This window comes from Bos grunniens, chromosome 24, assembly GCF_055505025.1.
Source record: "Bos grunniens cultivar Pamir isolate PY7600 chromosome 24, Bosgru_T2T1.0, whole genome shotgun sequence".
NCBI lineage: Eukaryota > Metazoa > Chordata > Mammalia > Artiodactyla > Bovidae > Bos > Bos grunniens.
In genome coordinates, this window is record NC_141188.1 from 56,191,417 (window position 1) to 56,208,376 (window position 16,960).

Below are 16,960 nucleotides of genomic sequence, written 5' to 3' on the forward strand. Positions count from 1 at the left end.
GCCTGGTGGGCTACAGTCTATAAGGTTGCAAAGAGTCAGGATGACTGATTCAAGTTAGCACACACACATATATACACACTCACACATGCATGTGCACGGAGGAGGGAGCAGAGTTTAGGGATAAACGGGGTTACTCCTGGAGTTTTCATTTTAAGACTCTCTCTCTGTGTCTCTGTGTGTGTGTGTGTAGATGCAGATATGAAATCACTTTTATCATAGAGGGGAAACCATCATAGTCCTCCAACTCAAGCCAAGGCCAAGATGTCTTAACTAAGTTACAAAATTTAATAGCTGCCACGACTCCTCCAACATAAACAGATTTAAAAGATATGCAACTTCAAATGAGGTGGCTGCTGGCAAGGCTGTTTTTATGCGGGGATGCTTGTAGAGTGCCCTGGTAAATATCCTTCTCCTATCCTCGCGCTCACAACAGACATCACAAACAAAAAAGGCATTCAGTGTTTCTGCTCTCTTTGTTTCCAGGGAGTATTGTGAAAGTAATTATTCTGTTGTATTTAAGAGGCCTATTGCATGGATGGGAAAATGTATTAAATTTCATTTGGCAGTTATTCAATCCTTGTTAATGTTATCTCCAGCGATAACTGCTTCAAAACAGGCTTTCAGACCTCAGTTCCTTCTCCTCTACCATAATCCTTCTAAAAGAGTGTAGGGGGGAACTTTAGGAAACTTGTCATCAGTTTTTAGATCCAGAGATAATGACACAAAACCAGAAATGCTGTTAGAAACATTTTGGTATTTCAAAATGGAAGTCTGTAATTAATGGCATCATGTTCAAAAATCTCCTTTTGACAGAGGTGTTTTTTAGAAAGAAGGAAAATAACAAGAGAATGGGCCCAGAAAAAAAGTCCTGGTAACTTTTACTTTTCTCTCTTTTAACTTTCTCTTGTTTTGCCATAATCATTAAAAAAAAAAAAAAAAAAAAAAAGTTGATGGGCTCTTTACTGTAATTAGACACCCATTGACAGAGAAAACAGTTTTGGTGTCTGAACTGTAATCTCCTCATGAAATATCAATTATACATGACAGTCAGAGAGTGCTAGATTTCAGTTTCAATTATCTTGCCAGATCTGTGTCATAACAGAGGAAAGCAAACATTTTCTCAAATGTGCAAAAAATACCATTGAGTCCAAAAGGGGCATTTTTTACAGAGGTGGGAAGTGGTCTTGCAAACTTTCATAGCTCACGATGAGAACTCGGAAGTTCATGAAGTAGCAGTGGTAGATATTGAGAAACAGTATCAGAGGCACTGAATTCTGTAGAAAACGAGAGTAGGCTCTGCAAACCAACTCTTTCGTGTGAGAAAGCTGTGGCATCTGGGAGACCCTTCAACCACAAATATAATTTCCACGTTCCTCAGTTTTAAAAAATTATCAGACGATTTTTAAAAATTCATGTGCTTACACACTGAAAGGACTTTTCACTCAAGTCAGATCTAGATTAAATTCTTTAGTTTGGATCTCGATTCTTAAAATGTTCATTGGGAGAAAACCTAATTTTCTTTAAAAAAAAAAAAAAAAAAAATTTTTTTTTCCCCTCCCCAGAAATCTCACAGCTTCAACTATGCTTTATCCGAAAACGGAAGGTATTTCTTACTGGGCAATTCTTGGAAATGAATTTAATGCTTATTCCCCAGATGATAAAATAACATTCAAAAGGATTTAGCATGATCTAAACGACCCTGACCTTGGCAGTGTTAACCTGTCACGGGGTCAGCCAGGCTGAAACTCTCATGATGTCCACCAAAATGGTTAAAAACAAATGATTCTGTGATCGAGTTTGAGAAATGCAAATGGCAGTTATGTGATTTCAGTTCATCTTTTTTTTTTCCTTAACTCATAAGTTTCAGCTATTAAAACTGTTTCATTTCTCTCCTCTGTATCCCCACCCTCTGCCCCCAATACTTTACATCACTTGCCTACACCGGAAACTAGAACTGGACGCAGCCCATCAGGCAGGGGACCCCGGGGGGTGGCTAGCAGAGTCCATTCTGTCCCTTCCTGGCCCCGGGGAGCAGTCAGTAAGCAGGATGGAGGGAACTAATCCAAGCCTAGTGAACTAAGCCCACATAGCACAGAAATTATGGTGCAAATTTGCAGTTACTTGTAAGCAGCTTCTTTCGCTAGTCTGAAGGAAAAGACAACTGGACACTTGATACGTATCGGAATTTCCGGTCCCTGCAGAATAAACACACCTGTGTCAGGCTGCCTGGCACACAAAGTGCTCTGTAGCTGGCCCAAGAAGCCTGTTACTAGGGGTTTGTCCTTAACTAACAGGTTTCATTTAAAACATTTTTTAAAATTAATGTTTATTGGAGTTTAGTTGACTTATAAAGCTGTATTAGTTTCTGTTATATAGCAAAGTGAATCAGTTACATGTACACATTTACCCACTCTTTTGTAGAGTCACAGATGTAGGAAACAAGCAAGGTTACCAAGGGGAAAAGGGTATAAACTGGTAGACTGGACTGACATATACACACGGCTATATATACAAATAATGAGAATCTACTGCACAGCACAGGGAACTCTACTCAGTACTCTGGAATGACCTCTACAGGGAAAGAACCAGGCCTTTATGTTTAAAATGCTTTTCTTATTATGCAAGTAACACCTGCTGATTGTAACATATTTGGAAAAGCAGTGGAAGTGTAAAGAAGCTTGTGTAACAAAACATTTCTTTCCCATCCCTTCTGAAATACTCAGCTTGTAAATGCTGTATCCTCTGCCCTTGGGCCCTTGCATATCAAGATTCTAGCATGGCTTTTCACTGTTCTATGGATTAAGTCTAATACCTTATGCTTCGGGGTCCTTCACCTGGACAGCAAAGGAACGTGCTGGTACCCCCTGTTCTTAAATTTCTTCATTCCCATCTTCAGTTGCCTGCTTGGGGCCTCTCGTTTGCTGCCTTCACTCCCACATCCCCAAGGCCTGAGCTAAGCCTTCCATCTTTTGTCCCCCGGGACAGAAGGGCTGGTTCCCGCCCCGGACCCACTTTTATTTGCCCCACAGACCCCCTTACTCTCATTCCTCCTAGTCTGCCTGGGTCTCCAGGACTCTCAACATCTTGTTGGATCTGGAGAGGGCTCTCCCCTAACTGTTAATGATGGACATCACTCGAGGCCACTGTCTAGTAGGGCAGGGCATACGCACCAAGGATGTTGTTTGGCAGCTATGCACAAAGCCTACACCTCTTCTGAAACGTAAGCGCCCCACAGGCAAGCATGGGTCCTTGTACATAGGACTGTAGTACCACAAGGTGCAGTTACGTCCTTCCTAAACGGTCAGGGCTGACACCAATGGCACATATCCTGTGAGACGCTCTGAAATCTAAAAGCTTTTGGTATTGCTGAATACAGGTTTAGCCGTTTTCTATAAAAAAAAAATAAACATTTCATTTAATTCAAAAGGCCTTAGGAATGGCTATTATGTATGTGCAAGCCACTGCAGGAAAAAATGATAAAAGATAGATGTGTGTATTACTTCGTAGCCTCTTACATCTTAACAGCGGATTAATATAAAAAATACTATATAAGGCAAAATAAGATGAATGTCATAAAGGAGTATAAGGTCATGTAGGGTTTTAAAGGATGGAATGAGATCATATCAGATGGAGAAACCAGAGACGACTTCAAGAAGAAAACGGTATTGTAGACAGGGTTTGAAAGATGGGTGGAATTTTGATACAGATTATCTAAATATAGTTTAAAAAAAAACTGACATTTAATATTAATTAACATCTCAACTTTATATCAAAGTTCCTATTTTTACAACAAGAAGTGCCTATATAATATACACATATATAAAGTAGCTAAGGACTGCATACCAACCTGTTTCCATACTGTCAGATGACATATTTTGGAAAAAACAGACTTTGGTAGAGCCCTTTATAAACCTCAACGGCTCTGTTACAAAGTGAACAACACAGGGCATTCTGGACACAAACGGTCCCTCACTGTATGTGTGTATTATTGGCCCAAATGATTCATTCTTATTTAACTGCAATGAAGTCTTTCATCTCCCAGCTATACAATAATAGTTTCCATATGACCAGTGGCTCTGCTATAAATAACATCAAAAGCAAAAGAAAGGATTTAATAAAAGAAAATGACATTAAGAGTAGCATTAAATCAGAGGGGGGAAAATACCAATATCCAGCTTTTTTTTTTTGAGAATAAAGCTCTACAGAGTACTAAGCAACTTCCCCCAATATGCCATGAAAAGGCATTTACAAGCAGCAGGCATGTGCAGAATCCATTTGCCTAGGACTCAGAGTGGCAAAGATTAATTTGGGGGATGGGAGGGGGGGCAGTGGGGTAGGGGGCGGGAGAACACCCCCGCGCAGAGACAGGCTGAGAACAGGTACCAGCCTCAAGAGCCAGCTTCACGGGGCAGAGTTCAAGGGAACATGTCAGGGGCAGACTTGCACTGGTTTCTCCGGCCTCTTCTTTTGTTTTATGGAGATGGGCTTTTTGGTAATCCTGAGTTTCTCAGAGAGTCATAACATTGCTCAACCCTAGGACTTGAGTTCTGAGAAAGGAAGTTTTTTTTGGCAGTGCACAGTGATTTGATATGAAGAGCCAACTTCCCAAACAAATTTTCTTCTAGTTCTTTAAAAAAAGAAAAGAAAATTACAATGTTAATCTCTATCCCCGACTGGATAAACAGCTGCTAATAACCGCCAGCTCCCAGGGGAAGAGGTCGCTCCCTTTCATCCTCAGGCTGCTGGGCATCTGGCGTGTACGGGACTGCAGTGGTTCCATGTGTTTTGCACTTGGCCTTTTTCAAAACCGCCCCCTCCTGGTCCTGCCAATTCGGGTTCCTCTTCTGCCTTTTCCTGAGATTCGCCTCTGTGAACTTGGAGGACAGACCCAGTTCTGGGGCTGTTTATTTGAAATGACGGTTCTTTTTACTGTGGGTGTATTTACAGAGGAAATTCAAGGGCTTATAACACCTAACGGAAGTGAAAGGCTTGGACCTTTGTATTTGAAGCCTTGGGAGGGAAACAGCCATTTCAGAGGGAGCTAATTATTCACTCGAGGGCTGGCTACGTTCAAAGATGCTCAATTTCTAATAGCGTCGCTAATGCGATTACTTTATCAGTTTGCGTCCTAAATAAAGGAACCAACTTCAACACTCTTTCCTCTAATAGGAAATACCCTGCAGAAGATTACAGGGCCGACCGGGCCCCAGAGTCCTTCTCGCTTGTCCCTGAGCACCTGCTTTTACTGGTGACCTCAGTTCTACACCTCAAGATTCAGACATTTTGCAAAACAGCTTTTTAAACAAAAAACAGCTGTTCCCCATCTAGACTACAGGGGGAAAATTTTTGGGCGGCTTATAGAAACATTACCCAGAGACGACTGTTCTCCAATAACTTTCACACACTTGCAGCTCCAAACCAGACCCGTCCCTGCGCAGAAGCTGGGGAGCAGGCAAATGTGAAATTAAAATGTGGAAATTCAACACCGTGGTTTTTGACAATACATCCAATTAAGTGCTTGAAAATGAATGTGGCTATTGTATCAGGACAATGCAAAAGATCTCATTTAACTAATATTGGACAGAGCTTTTGGTTACACTCAACTTTACAGTTCTGAGTTGATTTATGGATCTAGAGGAAGCTATCATTATGCACAACAGTGAATGTCAACCAATTAGGTGGAATCCTTGCATTTCAGAAATTCAATGTTGCAGCTTCTTCCCCTCCCCCCGCCCCCAGCTTTTCACTCCTAAAGCTGCTTTGCCGAAACCCTCTTCTTATTTCAAATCCATTTTATACTTCTGTTTTCTAAGCAATGAAGATACTTTTGATTTTGAAAAAAAAAAATTACAGCCCCAATAAAAGTTAAAATAACACAACAGCCACAGGTTTTGCAAAAAAATAAAATGGCCAAGGCCTAGGCTTGGCTTTTAAACGGTGCCAAGTTGCTCCGGCATTTTCTGTTTTGGTATGAATGACATAACTGAATTACTTCATGAGCTGCTACTTTAATTCCTAAGGGTGGAAAATTCCATGAGTTAATTTAATTTGGATGTAAAAAATATACATGAAAACTCACTCTTCCTGTGGACTCCCCTGTGAAAGATGCGAGCCAGTTGCTGAGCTGCTGTGCTCCGAGGGGGGCTCCCACCCACGGCAGCCTGCCTGGTGAACCGCACCATCGCACCCTTTCCTTACTTCCATTTGCGCGCAGAGGACCCCCGATGTTCCGTGTATTTTTTTGGATCCTGTGTATTCTATGGCGCTGTAATGCCCCGTCGAGCCTGACTGTTGAAACCCAATGCTGACTCTACTATGCGCTCAATGACACCTTCTCCAGGAAGTGTTCCCTGGCCATCCTGAAGGCTGGTCAAGGTCTGCCCTTCTCCCGAATCACTTCTCAGGTGACTTAACACATTATCGACCAGGGGATTTCTGCAGAAACTCACACACATGGTCAGCAATTTATGTAAGCGAATATGGAAACGTCTCTGGCAATAATGTTTGGGTAACAAAAGACGGATTAATACATCTCTGGTTACTTAATCATTCCACCCTGCATGATAGTTGGTTAGGCACACACTTGTATTACTGTCCTCCCAAGGCCTGTGGGCTCAGAAACTATCTCTCACACTTTTATGTATCCCCCAAGGACCTGAAGCAGAGACAGTGCAAAATGAGTGGAGAAACATCTGTGTATTTTCTAATCTATACAATACAGATTCTTTTCAAAAAATCTGCTTTCCTGAGAAAACGAGGGTAATGTTACTTTTTAAAAATGCACAGGTTGTATCTTCTAAATTATGGACAGTTTAGCACTGGCTCCAACAAATTATGAGGATAACTGCCGTCGGAAGCATTTTCCTGCTTTTTCCTCTATTATTCAAGAGGCAAGCAAAGTCAAAGTGTGTTGAAGTCATAGAGACTGCTTTAAATGTGTTTTTGTATTTTAAAAGCAGAGGAGACAACTGCTGGGTTTTATGCATTTAAAGTTCATGATATGATGGTGCTAAACTCTGGAGGAAAATTAAAGAACTGGGCTTGATTTGTCCTGGAAGCAAGGAGGAAGAGACTTTTGGGGGTTTGATGGTTTGATGCAGACTGACTGTCCCATTTCTAGGTCATAGGGCCTGAATTTGAGTAAAATGGGTATTAGGGGAAGAAAAAGAGGATATACCTAATTTGGACCCAGTGCTGTGAGACCTGGGCACACAAGTTGCTGGACCACCTGTCTCAGGGGTTGTTAATGGAGAGTCAGTGGTCTCCAGCCAGTAAATAGCTGGATTCAAAACCTCTTGACTTGTGCTTAAACGAATGCAGAAGTACCACATGGTGAACGCCAGGATTGTAAAACTGTTGTAACCAGTCCAAGGGCAAGAGGACTTGTCTAGATAAGTCAGACAGAAAAAGACAAATGCTGTATATCCTCAGGAATATGTAGAATCTAAAAAATGAACTAAAATAAATGAGAGAGTAGAATGGTGGTTGCTGAGGACTGGGGGCAATGACGGAATGTTGGCTGAAGGGGACAAACCTCCAGCTATAAGATGAATACGTTCTTGGGAATTTTGTGTCTGACCCTTTGTGATCCTACGGATTGTAGCCTATCAGGCTCCTCTGCCTCTGGGATTCTCCAGGCAAGGATACTGGAGTGGGTTGCATTTTCATCTCCAGGTAATACACAGCATGCAGGCAGTAATTAACAATACTGTATTATACATTTGAAGTTGCTGACTGACAGTGGCTCTTAAAAGTTATCACCACCACCACCACTAAAAAAAAAAAATATCTGAATTATGCTTGGGAATACAGGTGGCAGGTGTTAACTATCTTTATTGTGGTAACCATTTTGTAATATATACATGGATCAAAGCGTTGTGTTGTGCACCTTAAACTTACCTATGTTAGACGTTTAATAATAGCTCAATAAAGCTGACACAATTTTTAAAAAATATATACAAAGAGAATTTCTTCAAGTTATTTTTCCTCTCTGCTTCCCCCCACCCCCAACCAAGTTTTCTTACAGTACAATATGGATACAGATAAAACCTTTCAGTTAAGGTTGCTAATCTGCTTTCAGAAATTTTTGATAATTGTGGCGATTAGGAGAGATGGTGGAACACTACAGATAGGCAAATATCCACATTAAAGAAAAAAAAATTCAACATAGAAGCTACAGATGGATGATGTTGAAGACTAAGATCATGGGTGAAATCCTATAACATGCGATTTAAAAGATGATTCCTAAGTGCTCTGAAAGAGAGGCAATGAGCTCTCCAATTCATTCCTGTTCCAGAAGAACAAGTCTTTCTGATAAACCTCGCTCATGGGAATGAGGCACACCTTGCATTCTGTGGTTAATTTACCAACAACAGAGCTACAGAATATGTGACTGAATGAGGACCTAAAGGAGATGTTGGAACAGACTAAAGGCTGCTGTATGAAATTTAAAGGCATTACGTGGAGTTCTATACTGGTACAACAAGTGTACAAAGCCAGTTGACAGACATGTGGCTGGCTGATGGATTTCTGATTACAAGTGCAATATCTGGCAGCAGGATGATGACGTCATCAAATGCTGCCAATAGGATGCTGCTGAGTGGCCTTTACTGAAGATATAATGTGTTGAATGGGTTTGGAGATAGATCCATCCAAGTCCACACAGTCAAAGCTATAGTTTTCCCAGTGGTCATGTATGGATGTGAAAGCTGGACCATAAAGAAGGCTGAGTGCCGAAGACCTGATGTTTTCAAACTGTGGTGTTGGAGAAGACTCTTGAGAGTCCCTTGGACAGCAAGGAGATCCAACCAGCCCATCCTAAAGGAAATCAACCCTGAATATTCACTGAAAGGACTGATACTAAAGCTGAAGCTCTCATACTTTGGCAATGTGACGCAAAGAGCTGACTCATTGGCAAAGACCTGGATGCTGGGAAAGATTGAAGGTGAGAAGAGAAGGGGACGACAGAGGATGAGATGGTTGGATGGCATTACTGACTCGATGGACATGAGCTTGAGCACACTCTGGGAGATGGTAAAGGACAAGGAGGCCTGGTGTGCTGCAATCCAAGGGGTTGCAAAGAGTTGGGATATGACTGAGTGAATGAACAAGAACCACCACCCAAGCCTGCTGATGATTCCCTGGGCACTGTGTTCAAATTTTGAGATTCTACACACTACAACATCCCGGGGGTAAGGGGAGCATTCTTTTTAAACTGGCAAGAATGTGGTGGAAAGTGACAGAGTCAGAACTTTTCTTTAGGATAACTATTTGAAGATACAGATGTCTAGCCTTAAGAAAAAAAAAGATCAGACTGTCTTCAAACAGTTGAAATTTACTCAAGTATTTGTTGAGCTGATTTACAGGTCACTCCAATGGGCAGAAAAATAAAACCTTCACATTTAGGGATATTAATTTGGGCTGCACATAAGGAAGAATTTTCTACAGTTTGATGGAAATGGGCTTTGTGGTCATTTAGAGCTACTCAGCCTTGGAGGAAGGAGGCTGATGGAGAATTGTTCACTGCTTAGCAGGGAATTTATAGAGGGACATTTATAGATGGAGATGACCCCTTAAGGTCCCTGAGACTGTGTGGTAAAAATTGCTTAGAAATGAAGTATGTGCTCAAATACACACAGAAACTTATGGAATGAAAATCCTTGAAAACCCGAGAGGAACAAGGTTGAAGATGCCTAAATCTCTAGGGATCAGAGATTTGTTGAAGAGGTCCATGTCGAAACAAGAGTTTTCTGACCACTGCTACTTCCATTATGATGAACCAATACACGCTGCCCATGGAATCACATCAGTGCCCGATGAACTCTCCTGTTGCCAAAGCTGAGTGGCAGAACTAGATAGCAACATGGTGCAAAGAGCCAAGGGGCAACTAAAGAGTTTTCTTGGATTTCGTTAGTTAATAGAACATATGTATTATTAACACCAGCCACAGTTTTGAAATTGCTACAGCACTGGGTGGAGAGGAAGCCGACTGCGGCGGTGTAATCTTTAGTACAGAGAGTGCTGGTCCCGCTGCTGGCTTGCCTGGTTTCTAATCCTAGCTCGGCCATTAACCAGACAGCATCCATACTTGAGTCACTTCCCCTTTTGGGGCCTCAGTCTTCTGCAGTAAAATAAAAGTAACGGGCTAAGTGACTTCCGTGGTGCTTTCAGCACCTAAAATTCAGTGGTCCTAATTCTTAAGAACTGTGAAAGCAGAACTAATGTAAACTGCTTATCCTCTCAAGTCCTGAGTGGTAAAAGCTCTCATATGTGTTTAGTGTCAGTGAAATTAAAAGGTGCTTCTTCACCTAATGACTGTTCTGATAAATTCTTTGTAATCCAAAGTCACACTAAAAACATCACTGAAAAGCAGGAACACAGGCTAAGACAGGCTTGTAGCCGTCGTTTCTGAAGTGTGTGCTGCAGTCACCTAGGAGTCTAGCACGAGGCCGCAGGTGATGCGGTGGAGAACAGGTGTGGGGGGGTGAGTTTCACAGGGCCCCCCCACCCCTCAGTCATCCCGGGCGACTAGGTCCTCAGGAGATGACTGCTCCTACCAAGCGACAGCCGTGATTCAGAGCTGGGCCCCCGCTCTCCTGTGAGTCTTAGGACACTGCTGCAGCAGCCTGTTTTTAAATATATATCCTATCCTACGAGACTGGGACCCCCCTGATGGTAGAAACCACGTCTTAGCATAGAGCCTGGAATCTGGTAGGCTCTAAGTCATTTACCAATGACTTGGTAATTGTTTTTGAAATGAATAGATGGGCTTTAAGCAAAAAGGGTCTGGGAACCACACTAACATGATGTATTAATAGTATAGGAGCTTTTCAGCTGAGTGATACCACCATTGCTGACTCTACTGACGGAGGAGTCAGGAGAGGGGAACAGAGCCACATAAAGATATTTTTGATGTGGGTTTCATTCTTGTTCATTAACAGAGGAGATGAGGTCATCTGAAAGACTTGTTTTCAGGGCTCATTTGTGGATCTGGATACTTCATGAGTAACAGACAGACATATCTTGAAAATGGCCATTTCAATAATTTATCACAAATCCAGTGATTTAGGTTTTTGATTTAGATCAAATCTGATGATCAGAATTGATCTCTGAGGCACAGAAGGGACTAATGTCTGGATAAGAGCTTCTAACCAGGATAGTGATGAACCCAGCTGCTTCTTTGTTCTCCCAGGTTCTGAAATTTCTGTTTTGATTCCCTTAGAAAACTGGCAGGTTAGTAAGAAAAATAACTTCATAATTTAAACTGTACTACTCTGACCACTATGGTAAGGAGAGCTCATACCTTTGACCACTTAGCACAGATGCCTTGATTTAAGAATAAGCACTTAAATGGGAAGGAAATCCAAAAAGAGGGGATATATGTGTATGTACAGCTGATTCACTTTGCTGTACAGTAGAAACTAATACATTGCAAAGCAACTAGACTCCAATAAGCATTAATTAAAAAAAACCCTTTACAGAGGATAAACAAAAAAAAGTATTTAGACAATGTGGGGTTTAACCTAGCATGCTCCCACATTGGAGGAAAGCTCTTTACCTTTACAGGTAGGTAGAGAGCTGCTCTGGGGAACTGGCCACAAGATATCTAGAAACTTCTTTCTTGTTGACCAACATTTAGGACTTAAAAATTGTGAATTCCAACCACACAAAATTAGTTCTTAAAAGGTGTAACTATAGAACTATAGATCTTGTCTGAGGAGTGCTCATAACTGTAAGATACAGCACAGAAGTTAGAGTCAATGTCCCCAGAGTTTCAGTCTAGCTTCCTGACTTGAGACTAACTACTCAACCTTCCAAGTCCTGTCTTCCGTTGTGACTGCAGGGAAACAAAATGTGATACGTGTAATACATGGTACTCAAGGAAGTTACAATCCAGTTGGTTAGGCAAAGTCAGATTTACAAAAGATAAATAGGGCATCCCAGGTGGCTCAGTAGTAAAGCATTTGTCTGCCCATGCAGGATATGCGGGTTCGGTCCCTGGGTTGGGAAGAGCCCCAGGAGGAGAAATGGCAACCCACTCCAGTGTTCTTGCCTGGAAAATCCCATGGACAGAGGAGCCTGGCAGGCTATAGTCCACGGGGCTGCAGAGAGTCCGACATGACTGAGCAACTGAGGACGCACGCAGGCACGCAGCTGAGGACACACAGCTATGCGTAAGTGGGTGAGACCAACACCTGGCCAATGGTTTGTTTCACAGTGCTATGAGAATAGGAAAGAAAATGACTCTCACAGACGGAGGTAACGAGGGAAGGCTTCCTGGAAGAGGCAGAATGTGAGTGAGAGCTTTGAGAATGAGATGGACGGAGAGAAGTGGTTAGAGCAGGCCAAGCCACATAGACACAAAACAAGTCATAGCAAGGACATTCTGGTCAAGTTCTGGTCATATGCAGAGGTTGGTCTTGCTGGAAAAATTTCTGCATTGGAATAACAAAGCATAAGGCTTCCTGGTAAATGGCTATGGGCTTAAAAATCTAGGCTAAGATATATGTCTTTATCTTGTGCATAATGGAAAGCTGGGGAAGGTTTCTGAGCAGAAAAGAGCATGGCCAAATAACATCATCTAGAAAGCCGGTAAGAATCAACATTCGCTCGAGTGTTATGAGCCATGCTGCTGTGAAAAAAAAAAAAAACCCCTTTCATTATCCTAATACTTAGTAATTCACTGAAGACCTACTTCAGAACTCCAAGGAAAACATTTTATGAATCAAAAGCTAAGTACAATATGTTAGCAATTAAATGAGATAACATAATAGCCCAGGCTGAACCACAGTCCTCCCCACCACGACTGCACACTGCTGCAGAAAGAAATGCTTCTATCATCTTCCAAGTGATCAAGCCATTTTGTTTTGATTTTCGGAAGGCAGGGAGAGAGGGAACAGGGAGGGGACGGAGGTCAAGAGAATTCAAAGCTATCTGTTCTTTAATCAGAAGGAATTATTAAGGAGAGTTCTAAAGGAGATTTGCTCAAAACAAAACCAGCCCCGGGATGGGTGTTAAGTTACTGCAACTCGTTTCCACTCCAGAACAACAACCGAAGGTGTGTAGCTGGGAATGAGACTCCCACCAGCCCTGGATGAAGTTTCCGGTGGATACCTCCCACTGCTACTTTATTTACTGCAGCTGGCCAACAGTTTATAGCCTGTTTCATGTATTAAAATTCAAATGTGGAAAACATTACCAGCATCCTCCTTGAATAATTTTTTTTGTTGTTGTTGTTCGGGGGGGAAGAAGGGTGCATTTTTTTTCCTCTTCCCCTTCAACTTCCTTTTTATTGTGAAATGTATCAAATGGTCAAAGGCTAGCTTCAGACTGACTAAATTCAAAAACTATTTCCTTTGTTCTGGTGCTTTTGTTTGAAAATTCATACCGGTTTGCACAAGGCAAGAAACGAAGATGAGGTCTTCTGCGCACACGTTGGGGCTCTGGGCTGAGGAGCTCAGACGCCGGGGGCGCCCTGAATATTTCTGACAAAAAAGGGAGACAGACTGTAAAGGCGCCCTTGGCTCACAGGGCAGCAGGTTTTCCGACCGTGGTTTGGGAACTGCGCTATGGATGTAGACGGCTCTGCAGTCACTCTTGATTGAATTCTAAACGTCTTCAAGAGTGAGTGTGCACCTCCCCTCATCACTGAAACTAGCAATTTTATTGCTTTGCCATCTTTTTTCCCCACCTTCAAAATCAAAGCAAAGATGCTCCTGTGTAACTCTGGCCGGTTATTTCCCCTTTTCTATTGCTGTGCAGCATTCTCTCCCCTTCTCCTCCCCCTGGGTTGGTCTAACTTCCCATCCCCAAAGATGACTCTGGTCTCCTCCTCATATCCCACCTCCAAATCAAAGAGGAGGCAATTCAAAGGTCAAATGGTTCCAAAAAAGCATCTCTGTAGAATTTATTATTTTAAAGAACCACTTAACCTACATCTGGTATTTAAGAGCAAACTTTACATATTTATGGAAAAAAGAAAAAAAACTGTCTCTGAAGCAATGCCCTGGGTGCATGCTGCATCCGTTTAACATATGCAAAACGAACACAGCTACAGAAATTAAACTATTTTTCTCTTGATTGAGAGCAGATATACAGAAATGGTTATAAGTCACAGATCTGGCTTTTAATAAAGCCAGATTTCTTAATTAAAAGCAGTATTGTTTAAACATTATAGTTTAAAGAAAGAGCTGTACAAACTGAAACCTCATATAATATGCATCCCCAGTGTATTTAGCATGTTACCTGAGGCCAAGCTAAATTAAAATCTAGATTTTCCTTTTGTTAAACTCTTAGCAACTGCCACGAATAGACAAACAATTTTTACTCAATGAGGAATTTTGAGGCTAGAGTCTAGGAAAAGCAAAAAAAAAAAAAAAGATTTAGCTTTGGCATTCAAAAATATCTTTCCACGTTTTAGAAGTGAGTTCATTGCTTCTATTTATAAACCAGTATTTTTGGTTTCAAATTGGTTGCAGGTTTTCATAATATACAGCTCAGGATGGGACTCTTAATCTTTTATTAAGAGAAATGGAAAAGAGGGCAGAGGAATACTTCTGAAGAAGACAACTTAAAGAGCCTCAGAATAACCTGTGCTTATTTTGCATTCTCCTTTTGGAATCGTCTTTAAATAAGAGATGCTTAGTGATAATGGAAAACAGACCTTCATACACACAACTTTTTGAGAGCCTGTGAGGAACAAAACAGGACACTAAGGTGTTTGCTGGAAAGACAGGCATCTGTGAAGAGCAGAATTACACAGAGTCACTAACTGCTACTCATGTAAGTTCTTCGCCCATGTGGTCACCTCATATTGTCATCGTTTAACACTTTATTAGGGAGATTTGCTGAATCTTATAATCACCTGAAAAAGGGATACACTCTCAAGTCCCTTCCAGAAGTAATGGGAAAAACTGCAATTTCAAGTACAATGTGGACAAATCTGCTTAAACCTTACTCAAATACTTTTTCATCAATAGGGAGTGGTACAACTACGATACACGTAATCCCACGGTCCCACATCATCTACTGACACAGACACACCGTGCATCTCGACCTCCCATGCGCACGAAGCCGTTTCAGTCCCACCTGACTCTTCGTGACCCTACGCGTTGTAAACCACCATACTCAGGAGCAGAAGATACTGATTTGACTTTTTAAACAAAAATAATAAACCCAACCAATTCACATGCGAAACCCAAGCAACGTAACATGAACCTACGTTGGGTCCTTTAGCTGAAGTCACTGCGAAGAACTAAACATACCGGCAGTGACCTAAGCAATGGATCTCCTAGGTTTATACGTAAGTGAAATGAAACGATGTATCCACACAAAAAACCTGTACACTAATGTTCACAGGAGCGTTGTTCCTAATAGCCGAAGACTGAAGTAACCCAAATACCCATCGCCTGATGAATGGGCACATTTAATGTATATCTATACAATGGAATCTCAGTTCAGTTCAGTTCAGTAGCTCACTTGTGTCCGACTCTTTGCGACCCCATGAACTGCAGCACGCCAGGCCTCCCTGTCCATCACCAACTCCCAGAGTTCACTCAAACTCATGTCCATTGAGTCGGTGATGCCATCCAGCCATCTCGTCCTCTGTTGTCCCCTTCTCCTCCTGCCCCCAATCCCTCCCAGCATCAGGGTCTTTTCCAAACAATGGAATTTGGGGGGAATAAAAACTGAATGATGCTCTGATAAAGGACAAAACATATATAAACCTTGAAAGCACTATGCTAAATGATAAAAGCCCATCAGAAAGGACTACCACACACTGTGGGATTCCACGTTTAGGAAATCTCTAGAATAGGCAAGTCTAGAGTCAGAAAGGAGATTATTAGTTGTCAGGGGGAGGGACGAATGGAGCGTGATGGCTGACAGACATGGGGATTTCTCGTCGTGGGGGGTAAATTACACTCTTGTGGTGATGGCACCGTCTTGTGAATACATGGAGAACACAGTAAGTACACTGTAAAACTGAAATGGGTGAGTTGTAGGTTAAATTTTATCTCAATAAAGCTGTTTTAAAAAAAGACAAAGCTGCAGCAGTGTTATTTGAGCCAGAAATTCTAATTCTGCATGTTAACTAGCATCCCCGAGTTTCACCCCATCCCTTACCATGAGTGAGTGTCTGTTGGCGGAGAGAAGACCGGTTCCATACCCTGAGGCCAGACCACCCATTGCTCCGTTGTGAGAGGGTCCGATGATTCCGTGCATGTCGCCGTGACCTCCAGGCATGGCTGTGGACGGGCCCACCGCGTGGTTCCGGAGGACGTGAATGGCGTCGTCCAGTCTTTCTAAACGATCTTCAATTCGGCTTTGCTGTTGGTTTATAAGTGATGTGAAATTTGATTCAGTTCCAAGTATGGATATAGATTATAGAAGTAAAACCCGAGTTGACATGAACCATATTGTGGATTTCTGAATAAAATTTATTTTCCTTAAAATCATAATAAAAGTAAATGATGACTTTCCCAGAAAATGGGTGAAAACTGTTAATACTATAATTATAATTATTTTTTTGTGAACAAAGTCAGTAATTCTTCCGGGACATGGTAAGTATATATGTTTTACTATACTGCATTACCTTGAAAGAACTGAGACTTACTTTAGCAAAGAAAAAAAAAAACATTTATTGAATTTAAGGAACATCCTGGCAGGCACTGGTTAAAGATTTTAAAAAATTAACAATGGAAAGGTGCCCTATTTATAGTTTCCCAATTAAATTATCTCCTTGAAGGCATATTCCCTGGGTTTCCTGAGTCACATGACACAGTGCTAAGTATCAAATCAGGGACAGGTAAACGCCTATAGACTAGTTTCTTATTGAGTACTAACAATTTTTAACTGGGTTTCTTGCCTTCTATCGATTATTACCTGTGTGTGTGTGCGTACGTGTGTGTGTGTGTTAGAGGGAATCAGAGCCTCAAAACAGTTGAAGAACAAAACTGCAAAA

At 41.7% G+C, this 16,960-nt stretch overlaps 1 protein-coding gene across 50 annotated transcripts in view; it reads right to left on the reverse strand.

The window, feature by feature from the left end:
* The window catches only part of TCF4 (transcription factor 4), a 381,881-nt gene that overhangs the window by 12,489 nt on the left and 352,432 nt on the right, over positions 1 to 16,960 (reverse strand). For 49 of the 50 annotated variants that reach the window (XM_086373565.1, XM_086373560.1, XM_086373561.1 and 46 more), the window contains one exon: positions 16,123 to 16,326. In XM_086373565.1, coding sequence (XP_086229691.1) covers positions 16,123 to 16,326 — 204 coding nt within the window. Of the gene's footprint in view, positions 1 to 4,090; positions 4,628 to 5,370; positions 5,442 to 16,122; positions 16,327 to 16,960 lie in introns of those variants that run through there. The other variant, XM_086373591.1, reaches the window with a different exon arrangement.